Source organism: Astatotilapia calliptera, chromosome 1 (assembly GCF_964374335.1).
Source record: "Astatotilapia calliptera chromosome 1, fAstCal68.1, whole genome shotgun sequence".
NCBI classification, from domain to species: domain Eukaryota; kingdom Metazoa; phylum Chordata; class Actinopteri; order Cichliformes; family Cichlidae; genus Astatotilapia; species Astatotilapia calliptera.
Window position 1 is genome coordinate 26,636,131 of NC_137422.1, and position 20,775 is coordinate 26,656,905.

The following is a 20,775-nucleotide window of genomic DNA, read 5'->3' on the forward strand; positions in this document are numbered from 1 at the left end:
AGTCAACAGGGTCGCAAGAAGCGTGTGGAAAAACCAAGGCGCAAAATAACTGCCCATGAACTGAGAAAAGTCAAGCGTGCAGCTGCCAAGATGCCACTTGCCACCAGTTTGGCCATATTTCAGAGCTGCAACATCACTGGAGTGCCCAAAAGCACAAGGTGTGCAATACTCAGAGACATGGCCAAGGTAAGAAAGGCTGAAAGACGACCACCACTGAACAAGACACACAAGCTGAAACGTCAAGACTGGGCCAAGAAATATCTCAAGACTGGTTTTTCTAAGGTTTTATGGACTGATGAAATGAGAGTGAGTCTTGATGGGCCAGATGGATGGGCCCGTGGCTGGATTGGTAAAGGGCAGAGAGCTCCAGTCCGACTCAGACGCCAGCAAGGTGGAGGTGGAGTACTGGTTTGGGTTGGTATCATCAAAGATGAGCTTGTGGGGCCTTTTCGGGTTGAGGATGGAGTCAAGCTCAACTCCCAGTCCTACTGCCAGTTTCTGGAAGACACCTTCTTCAAGCAGTGGTACAGGAAGAAGTCTGCATCCTTCAAGAAAAACATGATTTTCATGCAGGACAATGCTCCATCACACGCGTCCAAGTACTCCACAGCGTGGCTGGCAAGAAAGGGTATAAAAGAAGAAAAACTAATGACATGGCCACCTTGTTCACCTGATCTGAACCCCATTGAGAACCTGTGGTCCATCATCAAATGTGAGATTTACAAGGAGGGAAAACAGTACACCTCTCTGAACAGTGTCTGGGAGGCTGTGGTTGCTGCTGCACGCAATGTTGATGGTGAACAGATCAAAACACTGACAGAATCCATGGATGGCAGGCTTTTGAGTGTCCTTGCAAAGAAAGGTGGCTATATTGGTCGCTGATTTGTTTTTGTTTTGTTTTTGAGTGTCAGAAATGTATATTTGTGAATGTGGAGATGTTATATTGGTTTCACTGGTAAAAATAAATAATTGAAATGGGTATATATTTGTTTTTTGTTAAGTTGCCTAATAATTATGCACAGTAATAGTCACCTGCACACACAGATATCCCCCTAAAATAGCTAAAACTAAAAACAAACTACAAACTACTTCCAAAAACATTCAGCTTTGATATTAATGAGTTTTTTTGGGTTCATTGAGAACATGGTTGTTGTTCAATAATAAAATTATTCCTCAAAAATACAACTTGCCTAATAATTCTGCACTGCCTGTATTAAGGGGAAAAAAGCAAACAAGCAACAACCAAGAGTGCAATGACGACCCATCCAGGAGGTCATAAAAGAACCCAGAACAACATCTAAAGAAATGCAGGTCAAAGTTGCCTCAGTCACTGCTGAACAAAAAGAACAAAAAGACTCATCTCATGTTTGCCAAAAGACATCTTGATGATCTCTCAAAAATATTCTGTGGACTGATGAGACAAAAACAGGGATTTTTTAGAAGGCTTGAGTCCTGTTAAATCATAAAGCTAACACACCGTTTAATAAAAAGAACATCAAACCAACAGTAACAGTATTAATATTAAAATTTGTTTGATGATCTGAAACATTTAAGTGTGATATATATGTAAAAAAAAATTGGAAAAGAACATCACTGTATTCATGATTTTGGGTTTACATTCTGTTTACATTGGTAAAAACTGTTTTATTTACATATGTGCATTTAAGCACTATGATTATCTCAGAAAACAGGGCTTCTATATTTCTGTACACATATTCTAGTGACTAATTATAACAAATTTGACCCGTACTGGTTAATGTTTTGACATATTTTTAAGTATGCTTATTTTTCCAGGGTCATGGGGTGCACTTACTTTTCAACAGGACTTTGCAGAGTCCTGGGATTTTTCTTTTTCACATAGCTGTGTGCTTGTTGTGTCTTTGTGTGTGTGAACAGTTATGTACATGAGATACATAAACGTCTGCATAATATGAAATACTGAGGATTTGTGTATTTATGGTACATGTGCAAAGATCTAGGTGTAAAGAGGCAAGTTGGTCCCACTAACAATACATCTGGCTACACGTCTAATTTTATTATTGACACACATGGTGATCCTGTTATTTTCACCATTTTTAACTGAAACCAAATTCACGGCCACTCACGGAAAAAGCCACAACAAAAGGTTCAGGTGTTCTGGTCCAGTCTGAAATTTTAAATTTAACCTCCTAGGACCTGGCGTCCATATATGTGGACATCACATTTTGGGTTATTTAGACCAAAATACTCCATTTTGCTCTGCAAAGGCCTGATATCGACTTACAAGGACATTATACTACTACTGTTCTATCAAAACTTTAAACGAATATCCTCATATGTGGCTCTTATTTTTCTTAAAAATAAAATTAAGGTAAAAAAAAAAATCTTTTAATTTTTTGCTTTTACATTCATCGGGCCCCAATATGCCCAAATATCAAAGAGAAATTAAAAATGCATGCCGTGGAAGATTCCGCCTGTGGCCCCAAACTTATAGAGCTGTGAAGTAAAATGATAAAAATGATTGAATGAGATAATTAATGACATTAGAACACTTCTATTAGAAGTATTAAAGCAGGGCTGCCCAATCCCAGTCCTCGAGAGCTACTATCCTGCAGCTTTTAGATGCATCCCTACTCCAACACAGCTGAATCAAATGAATGGCTTGTTATCAGGCCTTTGCCAAACACAATGGCATGCTGAAGAGGTAATTAAACCATTTGATTCAGCTGTGTTGGAGTAGGGATGCATCTAAAAGCTGCAGGACGGTAGCTCTCGAGGACTGGGATTGGGCACCCCTGTATTAAAGTAACCAGCATGTTTATGATAAACATTCAAACAATATAATGGTGGCATTAATGTGAAACTACCCTAAAGTGATTTAAGTTTAATAAAGGTAAGCTCGCCCAAGGTCGTATATGTTAAAACATTTTGTTTGGCTGTAGTGACTTAACTTAAGACATGTTGCTGAACTCACACCTCGCTCCCAAACACAACAGAAAGTCGGAGCAATAAATCCTGCAGCAGTTTCCTGTGTTTCAGTAGCCTTTAGATTAAGACCATTACATCTAAAGAAAGTACTGAGAGAGGGAATAAAGACATTGGGACATGAGGGTAGCTGTGTGCACGCTCACCGTTTACGTGGTTAGACACAAAATACATTTACAGTATGTTCTGAGTGCTACAGTGTGTGACAGACTGTGGAGGAGGGCGTCTCTGCTGATCAGTTTTGCTTTTGTGTGTCATTTCCAACTCTGAGTGGAGGTCCAACCTTTTACACAAATACAAACACTTCCTCCTTGTAAGTCTAGATAACGTTGCCACTGATTAGAGACAAAACTGTGCGTATTTGTGTATTAGAGAGCTCCACTGGGCATTAACACCCCAGGAAACTATGCCTGTTTCCTGCCACCTACCGCTTTTTAATTTTTCATTCTTACTTTCATTATTTTTACTGTTATGCTCCATTTAATGACACAAACATCATATTTACTTGCAGTTTTTTTTAGGTCGAATCCCTCTGATAGAACAAAGCAGGTGAAAATTTATCACTTTTGAGCAGTTCTCATTGTCACCTCAAACAGTAGAAGGAGGGGAAAACTTGCTAAGAATACCTGAGCTCTGAGGAAAAACATCTGACAACAGGAGAAGATTGCTGAGCAAACACACACTAATGTCTCCAATTCAAGAAAAACAAGGATACACACAAACACACAGGATGATCTTTAAATCAAACCAGTCTTAAGCACTTCTGGGGCATAAACAGTAGTAGATGTTTTCATTCTAAATATGCAGCACAATATATCAGTATCAATATTATCAGAACATACTGATCATTTCTGACATTTGCACAGTAAGAGCTATACTTATATATTGTGTGTGTGTGTGTGCGCGCACGCGCACGCGCAAGAGAGAGAGTGAGAGATTCCTGAGGAATGCTCTTAGTGCTGTTGTAGTATCTGCGGGCAGGAAATAGATTCCCAGAGACAGGAAGTAACTTCGTGGAGAGGGGAAGTGTTTGCCAGCATCCGCCCTCTGTCTGCTGGATGTGGAAGGAAGGAGGGAGAGGGGTAGTGAGGGCCAGAGGAAGAGGGAGAATGAAATAAAGTTGTTTTAGGAAGAAGAGAGGCAGAGCGGCAGCGCTGCTAGAGACTGTGAGGGAGATCCAGATGACGTCTGAGCTGCCCTGAAAAACAACTTTTAGCTGCTGTCTTCAGCAGAAGTCCTTCTTTCTGTGTCTCAGATGTTCCACATGCCAATGCAGTTAAAAAAACACAAACACACACACTTTTTTACAAGCTGGGGAATGTTATATGGCATCTGACTGCACCCTCTACAACTGATTCATTCCTGAGTCACCAGATGGGCTAACACTTAAGCAGTGCTGCACAGCAAATAAACCCATTAACAGTTAAAAGGAAAACCACAGTTAATTTTTTAAAACTGGGAAAATTGGGGATCCTTAATTGCTAAAAGTTTCTGAATGAGTGCCATGAGCACAGCATTGTAAGAGATCTGATAAATAACTTGGAGCAAGCACTTATACGTAAGGAACAGTATTTTAAAATGAATGCAGCACGTCACAGAAAGCCAGTATGAAGATTTAAGAAAGGATGTATTCAATCTAGCATTTTGAACCAACTGCAAATGTGATTTTAGTGTTTTCTTGTAACAAACTGTAATAATCTTATCTAGATGCAATGAAAGTATAAATGAACTGGAAGAAATTGTTTAAATTTAGTCAGGTTTTAATTGAAAAAAAGAAAAAGTTTACTGTCTGTAAGTCAAATTTAAGAAAATAGTCGAAGAGAACACCAAAATGTTTTACCCGAGGTTGAGGATAGGATACCAGTGACACAAGATATGATCGAGTATAAAAAGTGTAATTGCCTGCCATTGGGTGGGATGCATCACTAATATTTCTATCATATTTCAAAGATACAGGAACTTTTGTAAGAGCCATGTGTTATCATCAGCTAAACAGTAAGTTACGGAAATTGCAGAAGAGTTGGTGTCTGGGTTGAGCGGTAGGTATATCTGGGTATCGACGACATAGAAGTGGTTTGCAATATGATGTCCTTAAAACATAGACTCAAGTCTATATACAGCGCAAGGAGAATTGGACCAAGAACAAAATATTAGGTACACCACACATCACAGAGGCAGTGTTAGAAGACAGAAAATGACTTTTTAATGAGGTAAGACTTACATCAGTTCAGGTCAGTGTTACATTTCTCAAGGTGTGAAGCTCTTATGGTCCATATACTAGAAATACTCCATCTGGTTTAGATGAGGGAGCTGCCTGAAACATACAGGAGGCAGGGTGACCGCTCGATAACATTAAACTAAACTTACTATTACCTGTGCTACTCTCACATTGATTCAAATCAGCATGGTGTCAGACATTTCCATTCCTACATTCACCTTCATTGTGTAAGCCTATTGCCTAGAAAGGTTCAGGACTGCAACGCATGTGTGAAAGCTGCTTTAATGTTTCCCAAACTATAACTCTGATAACACCAGGAACCTTTGATAAAAGACAAAACATAAATACTCAAACCCACAAAATGGAGATCAAGCACGTTGTTAAGATGGAAATTGTGCTGTTGAGTTTTTAGTTATACAGCCCAACTTTGTCTGCATATTTGTTCTCTTAGTTATGTAAAACTGTGGTTTTAACATTTTGGCAACAACTTTGGGAGGACTCTTTGCTGTCAACTTAGGTAAACGTCAGTTATATAGCAGCTATACAATCTGTACAGCATATGTTATCATCTGTCCTTATACCCCTGAACCAGAGGCAACAAAAATTCAAGATAAACAACAAAGGAGAGGTCCACTTTCAAGGATGTAGCTGGTGCCACTGGTACAGATCCAACCAAAATACTGTCAGTAAGATTATAGTACAGAAAATGACATGATTGCAAACATAAATGATAATACACCCAAGAGTAAGGTCTTAATTAAGGTCTTAATTTTAAGGTCTTAAAATTAAGACCTTACTCTAAGCGCCTTGAGGCGACTGTTGTTGGGATTTGGGGCTATATAAATAAAATTGAATTGAAAATTGAATAAAATGGCCTTACTATGGCGCAGAAGAACTTCACTAGTGCCTCAAAACAGCCGACACCAGTGCAGTCCGACCGTCTTTGCGTTTTGATTGGTGCAACCACAGGACCACAGTTTTCCACTTTTCCTCAATCTTACAAAAGTAGTACTCAAAGTTGACAGCAATTCTGGAACTATTTGACCATGCTCATTCCTTTGTCTGGTAGAGTTTTAATTTGCATTTGTAGATGTAGCATCAAACCATTTTTCTAACAAGAGTTCTGAGAAGTGTTCCTGAGCATATGCAGCGATTTCCATCTGTGTTCTGAATGCAGTGTTGCCTGAGGGCCTAAAGATCATACCCACTCAGCGCCGGGTATTGGCCTTGTGTTTTGCATATAGAGATTTCGCCATATATTGACATTATGCAAATGATCATGTGAGGGTGGATAGATAGAGTCTGGTGGAAGCAGCCATCAGAAGATGGGTACATTGTGGTCACTGTGGCCCGTACTTTCATGTAGTTTACGCCAAATTCTGACCCTAGCAGGCAATGTTGCAGCAGAAATTGAGACATACCAGGCAATGTTTTTCCAATCTTCTATTGTCCAATTTTGGTCCAATTGTGGTTTCCTGCTGCTATAGCCCATCTGCCTCAAGGTTCAACACATTGTTCCTTCAGAGATCTTCTGCATATTTTGGTTATAATGAGTGGTTATGTGAATTACTGTTGTCTTACTATCGGCTCAAAGTCTGACCATTCGCCTCTGACCTCTGGGATCAACAAGACATTTTCGACCAGAGACCTGTCGCTCACTGGATATTTTCCCTTGTTTGGATCATTTTCTGTTAACTCTAAGGATGAGTTCCAGTAGAAATTCCAGTAGATCAGTTTCTGAAATACTCAGACAAACCTATCTGGCACCTACAACCACTCCATGTTCAAAGTCACTTAAACCACAGTTCGTCACCCTCCAGACACTTGATTTGAACTTGATCTTCACATAATCCTTAGGGATTATTAAATGTTTCTGACTCTGATCTTAATGCTGCCTAAATGCTTAAATGCACTGAGTTGCTGCAACGTAATTGAATAGGTTTTGTTTGTTTGGGGAGTTTTTTGTTTGTTTGTTCTTTACTGTGATTTACTTAAGGATTTACTTAAAGATATAGCCCCATTTATGTTTTTGCTTGTAGCACACATCATTGTCAACTACAAAACAGGTGAAGAGCTGTTCCTATCCTTGAAGCGCCCTCACACTGTCCCTGTGAACTCTGCCTTGAGACAGTAGCCGTTGCATGCATGAAGTTTTTAACATGTGTTCACCCAGCGTTCCTCACACTCTTAAAATCTCCCAAGGGAGAGATCATTTGAGGTGAAAGGTCAGGGGTCAGCACCATGTGTGTGTGTGTGTGTCTATGCCCACATACAAGTCTTTCTTGTAAATAGCTGAGATATTTGAGTTTTCAGTGTTCAGAGAGGCTTTACCACATGTGTGGATACGAAAGGTGCTGTTTTCACTACATTCCCTATTTTGTCATCATGACGCTTCTTTCTCCACAGGTGGAGACCTGTGGTGCCAAAGCCAAAAACTATACAAGACTGGTATTCAAAACGTGCATTTTACTGTAAACATAGACTCAATCATCCAGAGGGCAGGAATTTCTACAAGTTCAATTTTTAAGCTATGATGAAATCCGTCAAGACAAGAAATGAAGAAAAAACTTTGTTGTTTCAGGTTGTGTGGAGGAAAGTTTAATGCAGTGTGTGTGTGTGTGTGTGTGTGTGTGTGTGTGTGTGTGTGTGTGTGTGTGTGTGTGTAGAGATGGTACTCGATGGACAGATGGCCCTTTGTGACTCCTGACACCTGCCAGCTGCTGCTGTGCTCCTCCTCACCTCTTTTCTTTTCCACTCTCCTCTCACCTCACTTCTTCCCTTTTTTCTCCCTCTTTGTTACGTTCACTGCTCCTTTCTTTCTTCCTTTGTGTCCTCTAATTGTAGCCACTTTTCACTGCAAAGACATTTAGATGATCATATAAGAGCAGCAGGAGGAAGGAGGTGTGATCACTATTTCTTTGTTTCTCTGTCCTTTAAAGATCACATAAATAAAAAAGTGGAAGGAATCCAGGACATCTGGAGATCTGTGAGGGTATTTGGGTTTGACAGGCCAAATCTTGAAGTAGGTATTAGGTAATATCATTTGTTTTCATATTTAGCAAAGTTAATGATGTTTTTGCTATATTTTTAAACTGAATCGAGATTATCAGATAATTATTTCAAACAACATCGTCATGTCATTACTAGACATTGATAGCATATAGAAATAAGATTTCAGGTTCAGATTCCTCAAAAAAGATGCTTTTAAGGAAAGTTTTATAAAACTCGAAGGCCACTGTTACTTAAATGGAGTCACTGATCGAGTTTTAGTGCGATCGCACTTACAAACCACCCTCACCCTTCCAAACACATGGGGCTAAATCTGAAATGTTAAAAGCTGATCTTTTTATATGTTCATGTCCTCTTTAAGCCTCTGTTTTTAACCAGCAAGAACACATGTTTCGCCCTCTTCAGAGTGAATGAAATTGGAAACACCCATTCCATTTTGGAAAGGAAAGGTTTATACAAATGCCAAATGAGGTTTGAGGGTTGTGATCGCAGGTGTTTGAGGTGTTTTAAAGAATCTTGGCTCTCTGCTGCAGATATTTTTGTTTGGATTTGGAGCGCAAACAACAAATGCCATGAAAACAACAAAAATCAGCTTCTGCACAAAGCTGTTTTTGTTAAGGAAGCTCTTTCTCAACAATAAACTTTTTTTAAAAAAGTTCAGAAAATAAAACCTATAACCTTATTTCCAACTCTGAAATGTTCCTTTTTTTTCTGTTTTCTTTGCTATGCATAAGTCTTAACTGTTTAGTTTTTGAGACTAAAAAAACCCCCCAAACTTTAACTTAAAAAAAAACAAACTTCCAAAATTGATCCCTGATGAATTTACAAGTTTGTTCACTCCGGTTCACACAGATTAGTTGTTCCCATGTAGTACACAGATTACAATAAGTCAATCAATTTTCCATAGTGGTCCAGCGGGCAGATTGAAGTCTTTGCCAGGCCAATTTTGGCCCCTGTGCCTAATGTTTGACATGTCTGATCTAGAAGAAAATGCTATGGTCAGGTGAAATCAAAATTGAGCCCTTTTGCATCAACTCAAGCCACTGTGTAGGAAGAAGGAGGAAGAGAAATGCTGAGTATGACCCAAAGAACACCTCACAGTCAAGCGCGGGAGTGCAGACATTGTGCTTTGGGCTGTTCTTCTGCTAAGGATGCAGGACAACTTCACCTCATTGAGGTCCACTGTAACACAAAATCTTAGATGAGAGCTTCCTTCCCTTGGCAAGAACATTGAGGCTACGTCCACACTAATGTGTTTTAGTTTGAAAATGCACTGTTTTCTCTCCGTTTTGGCCTCCTGTCCACACTGAGACTGCGTTTTCGCTGAAGGAAAATGCAGCGTTTTGAAAACGCTCTTGAAAACACATACATTTGAAAACGGTGCTTTTAGCATCGCAATGTGGACAGTGAAAACGGAGACTTTTTGAAAACGATGACACGCGTTAGTCAGATGCAGTCATGTGACCAATTAAACAAAGATAGCGGAGGGCATTATACAGCAGTTGTTTTGTTTGCTCTCAATTTTGACAGCCCTATTAGAGATTAATATCAATCTGTACATGCTCCAGATAGCGTTTCTTTAATTCTCACTCACTTTTGCAACTTTGTACTTTTGTGTTACTCGCAGCAACAACTCCACCTCATTGTTAGTCCATTTAAAAAACTCGGTGCTTTTCCTCGACATTTTGCCGCAACGTTTCAACGAGCCAGAAAATAAATAAACGGCAGACAGGAATGAGGCAGGCCGAATCTTCTTGCGTTTCACACACACGCAGTACTAGAACGTAAGCGTTTTCAGCCATTTCAATGTGGACGCACAACTCTGTGCAAACAACTATAAATGCTAGTGTGGACGAAAACGCCGTTTTCAAATCTATCCGGGCTAGTGTGGATGTAGTGTGACCCAAAACATACCACCATGGCAACAAAGGACTGGTTGAAGAAGAAACACATTAAAGTCATGGAGTTGCCTAGCCAGTCTCCAAAGCTCAGTAATTTAGAAAAACTGTGTAGCTGAAGCTTCATATTGCCAGGTTGCAGAAATCTAAATGATTTAGAGAAGTGGACCCAAAGTCCTTCTGAGATATGTAGATATGAGATAACTGGTGAGCAACTACAAGAAACATTGTACCGCTACGCGTGCCAAAAATGTTTTCTCCACCAGGGATCAACTACTTATTATATTCTATGATATGCAAATAAAAATGTATATAGCTGTACACAGAGAAAACATAATCCCATTGTCATAGACCACAACCTCAAGTAACCGAAAAGGGCACCAGAATAACGACGAAAAGATCACAAAAGATCACAAAACAACGAAAAACTAAAGTTTGTTCAGTGTCCAGTAAGCCTCTCTGCCATCATTTCATCTGCATCTCATCCAGTTACAAATTACACTGTCACAGTTTTAAACATTCACACACTGGGCAACTGGCATTGCCGTGCAGTACAACAAGAAAGGAAATGAATAGTTTAACTTAATTTTCCAGTGTTCAACTATATTCATCTTTTCAATATAAGTAAAGTACTTTTTAACAAACAATTCAAGTTCTTAAATGAGGAAAAATAACATTTGACTCAAGTTTATGATACTTGGCAAGACCAAGCAACTGACTAATTGTTAAGTACATTAGTTTCCTTTAGGAAAGGAAGCACTAAAGCTGCACTTGGTCATGTGAAAACATCTCTTTCACATGACTGCAGTTGATAGTTTGCCAAAGAATGTAAAGTAGTTTCCCCACCAACGGTATTCCTTTATATCTATTAGAGATGGCACGATATCACTTTTTAATGTCCGATACCGATATCATAAATTTGGATATCTGCCGATACCGATATGAATCCGATACAGCGCAGTGATTTGTAATCAATAAAACTGTTTTTTATAAATATCTTGCTGCATTTTGTATAAGTTCATACTCAAGTTTTAAAAAACAAGAGACTGAAGCTATTCTGTTATACCTGTATGCAAAAAATAAAACTCCACCCAAAACATTTTATAGTTCAGCAACACTGATCAATTTAATAAATTTAAACCTACACCATCCTCCCTATTCTGGTATTTTAAAGAGTACTTACCTACCTAACTAATAGGGTTGCCAACTCCCAGCAAAAATATTAGGGAACCACCCCCCACCCTTAATCGATGTAATCAACTTTAATTTAATGCATGTGTAAAACAAATGCACAGAAATCAATTATTTTTCTACAATATTTAAATAGATTCAACATCTTTCTTCAACAGAATTGCAGACTGCACAGATGGTACCTTCCCAAAGGAAAACGTACTACAGCTTACAAGGGTGTATATTAGACTTATTAGTTACTATATACAATAATGGATTTCTATACATTTAATCAGATGACCACTTTTGTTGTAAGATTCAGATAATTATTTATTCAAAGTTTTTAAATGACATAACAAAGAAAAATATTTCTTTGTGCCCCCCTTTCCCTGTTAATGTCCTACCTGGCCCCCGACAAAACTTTGCTAAACCCGCCCCTGCACAGTTACCAGCCGTCAGCTACCTAGAAAAGGATCCTGGTGTTATTTGTCTCTCAGAAACAGTTCATAACTTCCCTTCAACTCATTCATGTTAACTAAAAGGTAAACCTGTTTCTCCATCACCTGTTCAGCTCTGATGATTCAGTAAGGACATCTCCTAGTTTCATCTTCATGTTTCCCTCTCACCACATATCCAAACGGATATAATGACCAGCAGCTTTTACAGGCGTGGCTTCAGCAAACCTCAGCTGATACTAGAAAGTAATATTAAATACATTCTAACAACAGCTTATCAAGCTTAAACGTGCTGCTGTTGTTTATCCGCTGGTCTCCTCTTTCTAGCGCAAAGTGGGCGATAAACAAACAAAAAAGACGGACTTGCGGCAGAAAAGCCGATCAGCTGATCATTGATCAGTTTCATGTTTGAAGTAATAACAGGAGAGGAAGGGGGAGTGAATGAGAGAAGTAGATGCAACTGCGCAGCAAAGACAGAATAGCTCCAGCTTTGTGTCTATTTTTTAATTCTAGCTGAAGTACGGGACAAATCGCTTCCTTTTCACCTCAATATGGATCTCCGATGGCCAGTCCAGCTGTGGCTCAATATATCAGTTGTTAAGCTTAATGTGGAAATACTATGCAAACATTCGGGGATGAACTTACACACTTGCTTTACTTCTCTGGGATAGTTTTCGCCGAGATGAAATACCCAGTTAGGAAGCATGTAGGGAGGCTCCAACAGCTGCTCTATCACGTGACACATACTGCTCCGATGCGCCGAGCTGGGTTATGCCAATTAGCGCGTTTTGTGAGGTGATTTTGTGATACTTTGGATCGATTACATTTTTTATTTCTCTCCGATATCCGATCCAGTCAAGTCAGTATCGGACCGATACCGATACGTAATATCGGATCGGTCCGTCTCTAATATCTATTATATATTAAATATATATAAACTACTGGCAGTCAACACAAAAAGGGGGGGAAAAAAGTGTCACCTTTAAAATTTCACCAAGGTTAATGGGAAGACTTTTGGTTCACCTTAGGCAAATGGCAGCTAGTACATGTGATCGTTTACAGCTGTTTAAGGATATTTACTTTTCTCCAAACTGGTGACATCACAGAGTCCTACAGTTGTGTATAATAGGAAAAGAGGCTCCGCTGATGTATTGGTCTCCCTGCTGTGTGACACGTGGGTTTAAAAAAAATCACAGTCACTCTCTCACAGCCTGAAAAAACAATGGAGTCTGTGGGCCCGACTGTCACTCTCACCTCCTCTCTCCTCCTGCCTCTGTGTGGGACTCCAAAAGTCAATGAGGACAGCTGGCTGGCTGGATGACAGTGGATGTATATCTGCATACGTGTGTGAAGGTATCTGAGTTTGTGTGTGTGTGTCTTTCTTTGTGTGTGATCCTAAAAGGTCAGAGTTCAAGCTGTGGTTCACAGAGAGCCACGTTGTTCCCCTCCCAACAGGAAGGAGGGCACTGTCCATATGCTGTCTTCACTCACACAAACACATGCAGATTCACACACTTGGAAAAAAAAAAACAGAGCAGAGATCGGTACAGTCACACGTTCCAGCAGGTACATACATGAGCTCCTGCAAGTATGCAGACACATGCATGAAAAACAGCAGGACTCACATTATACAACGAATGTTCAGATCACCCAGTGTAAACAATTGGTGCACAGTTTTTCCAGCACAAACACACACTTCATGCTTGTCTTTGTGAGGAGATAATAGGGCCAGAATTGGTGTGTATTTTATGTTATTAACATCTAATAACATAAAATGAAACCCTCAGAGCTATGCCAACGGTCAAAATGAAAATATTAACATTAAAAAAAATACCTAAGACCAAGTCCAGTTAGCAGGTCATCTACTAATAGAAAGGTTAGTAGTTTGATTCCTGGCCGCCCCAGTCTGCTAGAAAAAGTGCTTGTATGACTGAGTGAATGAGGCATGATATATAAAGCGCTTTGAGTGCTCCGAGGGAGAAGAATCACTCGAGATTATTCAACTTAATGACGATTTCTGAAGATTTGGTTGTTTTCCTCTTTAGGACATTACCGACCAGACTAAGATGGTTGACAGGACCCAGTTCATTTTAAGTTGACCAAAGAACTATACATCATTTCACTGAGAAACACAGTCAGACGAATCTAAAAGCCCCCAAAAAGGTTAAAAGGTGGACCTTGAGTTAAGATTTCTTTTTCCAGATGAAAGCCTGCTGTGACCTAATGAATTGAACCCTTTTCACGCATTGTGGACACTACAGTGGACAGCTATTCAAAGGCTGTTATCTTGTATTTGTGTCAGTGTTGATGGTATACTTGCGCATAAACCACCACATTGGACACTGATGTGTAACTCCATACCCTGCCACCCACTCCAAAAAGGATGTTGTCCACCTAAGTGTACATGCAAAAAACTATTTGAAAAATACATGTCTAAAAGTTCAAAAATCTTTTTTTCATGCCTACAGATGAATAAAAATACTTAAGAAAAAAATCCTGATTGAGGTTGTCGTAATTCATGCACGAAAGGGTTAAATGCACAAAATCAATGACAACTGATTACTGTTGTGATAAGTCAAAGTTTGTAAATAAATGAATAAATGAGTAGCACTTCAGTATACAACCAGCGGCCCTAATGGTAATGTGTAATAACAATGTAAGAAAGAGAAATATTATTTGCAATCTCCTGTGAAATACCCTGGAGTTCATTATTACATAGATATTACATTAAAAATACCTTAGACTGTAGTTTAAATAAACTTTCTTTCATTAGATAAAAAAAATTCTTGTCATTTAAAAGTCTCTCTCTGAAAGTTCATTGTTATTCCGTAAGTATTTCATAGTAAATGACAACTAGAACACCCTAAATTTAGAAGAACTACATATTGTGATATTTTACCCAAAGTTCAGTTCAATTCACTGTTATTTGTATAGCTCCAAATCACAACTGTTTCCTCAAGCTGCTTTATATTGTAGGACAAAGATAAAACACAGAGAAAACCCCAACAACAAACCACTGTGAGCAAACACTTGGCAACAGTGGGACAAAAGAACATCCTCTAAACAGGAAGAAAAGGGGATTTAATGGGGATGAGGAGAGGGATACAGGATGAAAGACAGACTGGTCAATTATTAAGATTAATAACTAATGGTTAAATGCAGAGTGGCAGCCAGGTCCCCTGATTTAACCCTAACTGTATGCTTTTATCTAAAATGTAATGTTTTTAGCACAATCTCAAAAGGAAAAGTTGATTGTCTCCCGAATCCAAACTGGGAGCTGGTTCCACAGAAAGCTGAAGGCTCTGCCTCCTGATTTTTTTTATGAAATGTGAAGCGAGAGCAGAAGTCGAACCGCTACATGTTATGCGCCGTTTTCAGATAAAGAGAGGGCGGTATGTTTCTTTTTGCAGATGGACAGAAGCAGCATGTTGATTTATGACATCTTCAGACAGCTGCTACGTAGATGCAGTGTGAGTGATAAAACAGTTTAGGACATCAGTGTGAAATCTTGAGACTCTGCTGGACACTTTCCTCCTCGACCTCCACTGATGAATTTCTTACAAAAGCCACTGACATTGGTGCCTCCAACTTTAGACCCAGCAGATTTGTAATGCAGGTGCTGGTGCTGGAATTTTTAGCACCAACTGAGAAGGGTAGTGTAATTTCCTTCTTTTCTGTCCACATCAGATCAGTTCAAAGGTCATCTGCAAGATATCTCAGATTCATGAAATCAATAGTAAACACTATAAACCTACAGCTTTTAATACAGTGGTATTAGACGCTGTAGGTTTGGCCTACAGGCCTGAAAATGTGCAATAAAAGCCTCCATTACAACTAACCAGCAAGTCAGCAATGATGTCCACGATGGAGGCAAAATTTTAATGACTGAGAGAAAAGTTCATGACCCCAAATTAGAGGAACTACCACGAGATGGAAACCAGCTGGTAAGTCTCAAAAAGAAAAACAAGCCAGGAGTTCAAAAACATGTGTACCAGTGGGTTTTGGAATAATAGCTCAATAAACTGATGAAGAACAGCTTAAGAACCGGCACATCCTCATACAACGTCAAACACAGACATGTATGAATGGAACTGGTGTAAATGTTCAGGGTTAAGGGTGAAGAGGTGAAATACCTTTAGCAGGCAACACCAATGGCCTGAACTTAATCTGAATTCCACCTGCTGAAGAGCAGCCTAAAGGCAGAGACCCCACAGCAAGCAGGAGCTGTGTGTGGCTGTGGTTAAGCCTGTGAGATCATCAGTGGGGACAATACAGAGACGGTGAGGTTTGTGTTTCGAAGAGTTCAAGCAGTGCACGCCTGCAAAGGATGATTTTTGTTTTGTTTTTTTTACTTTTAATGTTTTTTTTCCACTGTACTGATACAAACATACTCATTAAAACTGAAACTTGGCCCATTCTAAATCTGAATTTCCTTAAAAGTCTTAATAGCAAGAAGAAAAGTCTGTATAGTCTGGGCTGTATGTAAGAGCAGCTCTTGTAGAAATTACTGGAAATATGACTGCCTTTACCCCACCGCTGTTATAATAAATGCATGTAAACATAAAAAGTAAAGATTAATGGATATTTTTTAAACAAAGTCTTTGAAGTCTGATTCCTACACGAATGTCTTCTGCTTGGTAAAAATCAAGTTACAACGTGTTGGGTTTTCATCATTCCCGCTGCTGGTCTCATTAGCAAAGTAAAACAGAGCAGTTCTCACACCTCTCCATTTGGACCGATCATTTCTCAAGGAGACAGACACACACATTCAAAGAATGCGCAAAACAAATGTTGACTGTTTACACTCAACCTGTTGTTGTTTATGCACTTTCTTTCAGGTCCGCTTGTTATTTTTAGGGCTGTAAATCAGACAACGGCAACACCAATCACAGCTTCTGCCTGCAGCAACACTGCTAATTCTATTAACCATTAGAATATAAGCTTCCACTGACCACATTCATCTGCAGTTACCTTTGATTATATCACAATAATTATTGATAGTCACCAAATTAAATTGTGTTGTATCTTACTATAATGACAAATATCAAACATCAAACACATGTGTTCAACCTGTTACAGTGTGGATATTTAAAAAAAAAAAAAAGTGTTGTGATTCAGGAATAAACTAATTTTTTGTTAATGGACTTGTCTCAGGGCTCTGGCCTTCTAAAAGTTCCTAGAGCCAGAAAAAAGACAATTGGAGAGCGTGCTTTTTCTTTTCGTGCCCCATTTCTGTGGAACAACCTCCCTCAAGATATTCGGCAGGCATGCTCTGTGGAGGTTTTTAAAACTAAGTTGAAGACACATTTGTTCACCCTATCCTACATGTCTTAATTCTATGGCTTTTAATTTTTTAATTTTTATTGTTTTTAACTTGTATTATGTATTTTACCTGTATTGCTATGTATCGCTTTTATTTTATTTATCTCTTTAGTTGTACAGCACTTTGTTTGAAAGCGCTTTATAAATAAAGTTATTATTATTAATGTGAAAACTGTCAGAAAAACTTGTAGTCATTAAACACAAGTAACCCCACTTTTGCATTAAATCACAGAGAGGTACTGCCCCCTACTGATTAGAAAGTATTAAGTTCTTTTTTTGCAGGGGGTGGGGAGGCTGGTTAGCAGAAAAAAATATTATGAGAAACTTCTGAATTACAATGCTATTGACAATAACCAAGGTGGCCCTTGGGGGGGGGGGTAGGGCGTATTCAAATTACAACACAGTTATGGGGGAAAACAATCATCAATAAAAACTGCTCAAAGACCTTCTCACAGCATAACCCACTCCTCTGTTTCAGTAAACATATTATTTAAAGTGTCCCACTGAATCGTGATTGAGTGACAGAGTCTTTGAAGAGAAAGCCCTTGAATGCAGGAGTTCAGCCATCAGTATACACCAGTTTTACTGCAGGTTTTATCACTGCTGGTGGACGGTCTGCAGAACATTCAATTCAATTTAGTTTTATTTATATAAGGCCAAATCACAACAACAGGTAAAGACACCACAATAAACCAAAACAGAGATAACATATATGTTTATCTCAAGAAATTTTTTTAGAAATGTTGAGATCAATAAATTATTGTGCATATCTTAAATGTGTTAGCATTAATGACACAAACAATTTTGTGTTTCTTTCTGTTGGTAATTTGCTCTGAAAAACTGTCTTAATGTATTTCTTAATCATGCAGTAAAGAGTTATTATGTGAAGAAAAAAAAAACCCCAAGAAGCAGCTTTTACTCTGTAAAAAAACATTTATTCTTTACAACACAAGGCCAGTAATTTTTATCCTGTGCTTCCCAACACTGAATGAGCGGTTAACAAATGTTTTCATTGCTGGTGAGTAAATTTACTCTAAGTTTCTTTCTCAAAACAGTTTTTAATCTAAAATATCTGAACAATGTGACAATGTCTTATGCAAGACAAAAAGTTATTCAGTTTGCCGTCATACTGTACAGAGAAATACATCAAATAATGACACGTAAGAAGCTCAGACCAGCGTATTTGTTATTTCTGCTTAAGTGAATAGTGATTCCCTGACATTAACATGCAGACAGCGCCATCTGCTGGACAGCGTTAATCTTAATCAACTGGTTAACTTGATAAAAGAGCTAAAGACACATATGATGAAAGAAAAACAAAGCAGTACATCATTAAGGCTGCAGTCTTCATGTTGAGGATGTAGGTATGATTATTGGACAAGCAGGGGGAAAAAAATATGGATTTTTCAATAATATTCGCCTGACAGGCAAAAATGACAATGATATTTGACTCTCCTTCTGGGAGAAAAGAAAAGATATTTGGGTTGTGTCATGAAGGAAATCCAATTTAGAAATCTACAATTTGTGGAAAAAGGAAGCAACTGAATGTAGCTTTACAATTTATTTTTTCTTTTCTGAACTTTTTTTTAGCTTCTGCAGGAGAGCCTGGCAGTAAAACTTTGAGAACTGCTCCCATACAATACAACCCCTTTGAATATTAACTAAAAGGTTATTAAACAGACTCAACTGCATATATGGGCTTTATTATTTACATTACACTTTTATGGGGAAAAGGTGATAAAGCTGTCTGCGCCTTCTCAGAGTTGCAGTGTCTTTTTAAGGATAACAAGTGGGGTTTTATTTGTGTTTTCACAATATTTCCATTTATTTATGACCAGTGGTGACCAAAATGAATTGGCAAACAATTGAAGAACTTATTAATTTGGGCGACAGACTTTAAATATGAGTTCGGTTCATTGAGGAGCTGTGCTGCAGACCAGCACCGCCCTTATGGCCTCCTGCAGTTTCTTTACAGACTCCATCACCAGTCGAAAACTTTCATGGAAGTTGCCGTTACCTTCCCTCACCCAGGCTTCCTGGAGCTCACTGACCCATGTCAGGATCTCGTCCAGCTGTTTCTGCACCTCCCTCTGCTCTTCTAGCTCAGCTAGCAGGGCCTGTCTGGCACAGACTTCTGCTTCATAGGCTCTCTGGAGGTCCACCAGGGAGGACTCCAGCTTCAGTACCTCCTGGACCATGCAAGATCCCATTCAAAGCAAGGGGGAGAAATATCAGTTTTAATCATGCTTTGAACAATCATGATGAATTCAATGTTAAAATGAAGTTAGAACAGGTTTAATGCCATTAAAAAGTTGCTCGTATTCTTGAAATTTCACAGATATTCATAACTCGGTGTCCACTTAGTAAACCTTCCTGATTTTCCTTCCTCTTTTTTCCCACAAAAGTCTGGGTTTTAGTTTTACTGCATTTAAGTTGATTTTTAACACTTACTGCAATTAAACACAGTTAGGTCCATAGGTTTTTGATCTACACACTTGTATAATTTTGTGCTTGTACATTTCCACTATCAAATGCAGAACTGCAAAACTGATAGGACAGAACTTCAGAGTTTCTTAATTCTTCAGTGGCCAGGTCAATCACCTGATCTCAACCCAAGAGAGCATACTTTTCAATAATTGAAATTATTGGGAAATTAAAGAGAATACGGCATTTAGAAGTTATGCTGTCAATTGCTGAAACCAACTACCCAGATCTTCTCCGATTTTAGCTATTGGTTTTAGCTAGTGTTTGAAACCTGCTATATAAATAAACATGCGTTGCCTAGGTCAACACCCAGATGTTTAACTTGAGGTTTTCCGACTTAAATAGAGATTAATGGAACGAAAATGTGCCAGGGTTAGGGTTTTAACATTATCTTAGACATACAGAGCCCGAAAAAAATAATCAACTCCATTGGCCTCCCCACCCACCTGGATGTCTTGGGGGTTGTTTTTGTGCGACTGATCCTCGGGTAGCAGGACGTTTGGCGGCACGGAGAAACAGTGGCTAACCAGCAGCCCATCCATCCGCTTTGACAGCTGTTTGAACCGCTCTTCGAGGAACTGCTGCAGCTTTCGGCTGCACTCTCTAGCCCGGGACCGGAGCAGTTCCTCAGTCCCGTCCGGTTCCCCTTTACTCAACTGCCGCACGCAAACCTTCTCCACAACGGGCAAAATTTCGTACAAACAATCCAGAAAAGCACTGTGAACACGGATCATGCAGGTCTGCGGGGTGAAGCCGAAAAACTGCGTCTCATACAGTTTTAGCTGAGCCGGAGAGAGACTGTCCGCCTCTGAGACGTCCTCTCCGTTGACATCCATTACCTCTGCATCCCGGGTTTCCCGCGCCATGTTCAATCGCTAATTGTCCTTCTTTCTTTCTTTCTTTCTTACAGTTATATTGGCGGTTGGCAAACAAGTGAAAGGTGCATTACCGCCACCAACTGGTATGGAGTATGGTCTGGAACGAATTGTCCTTCTTCTTCCTGGTCATAGTTGAGATGTTTTCGGGCAGCAAATGTAGAAATGGATCTTTACCGCCACCAACCGATAGAAGTTGTTAATGACAAATAGGAAATTCTTAATTTTAATCTAGGGGTCTTTTTTATTTATAAAAATTTCACACTTTTGGAAATACCACATAAAATACAAACACTTCACTCACAGCCAAAGTATATGTTTTTATTGTAGTAGCAATAAACGTAGGCATTAATCCCTCCTTATGCTAGCTGTGTGGAAAA

The 20,775-nt window shown here is 39.1% G+C and overlaps 1 protein-coding gene across 1 annotated transcript; it reads right to left on the bottom strand.

Annotated features, from left to right (window-relative positions):
• Window positions 1–17,949: 17,949 nt before the first annotated feature.
• On the bottom strand, window positions 17,950–20,426 carry mis12 (MIS12 kinetochore complex component). The gene is made up of 2 exons (XM_026168636.2): window positions 19,967–20,426; window positions 17,950–19,225 (listed from the first exon to the last, which is right to left on the bottom strand). The coding sequence occupies exons 1-2, from the start codon at window positions 20,384–20,386 to the stop codon at window positions 18,950–18,952; spliced, it is 696 nt and encodes a 231-aa protein (XP_026024421.2). The 5' UTR covers window positions 20,387–20,426; the 3' UTR covers window positions 17,950–18,949.
• Window positions 20,427–20,775: the final 349 nt, after the last annotated feature.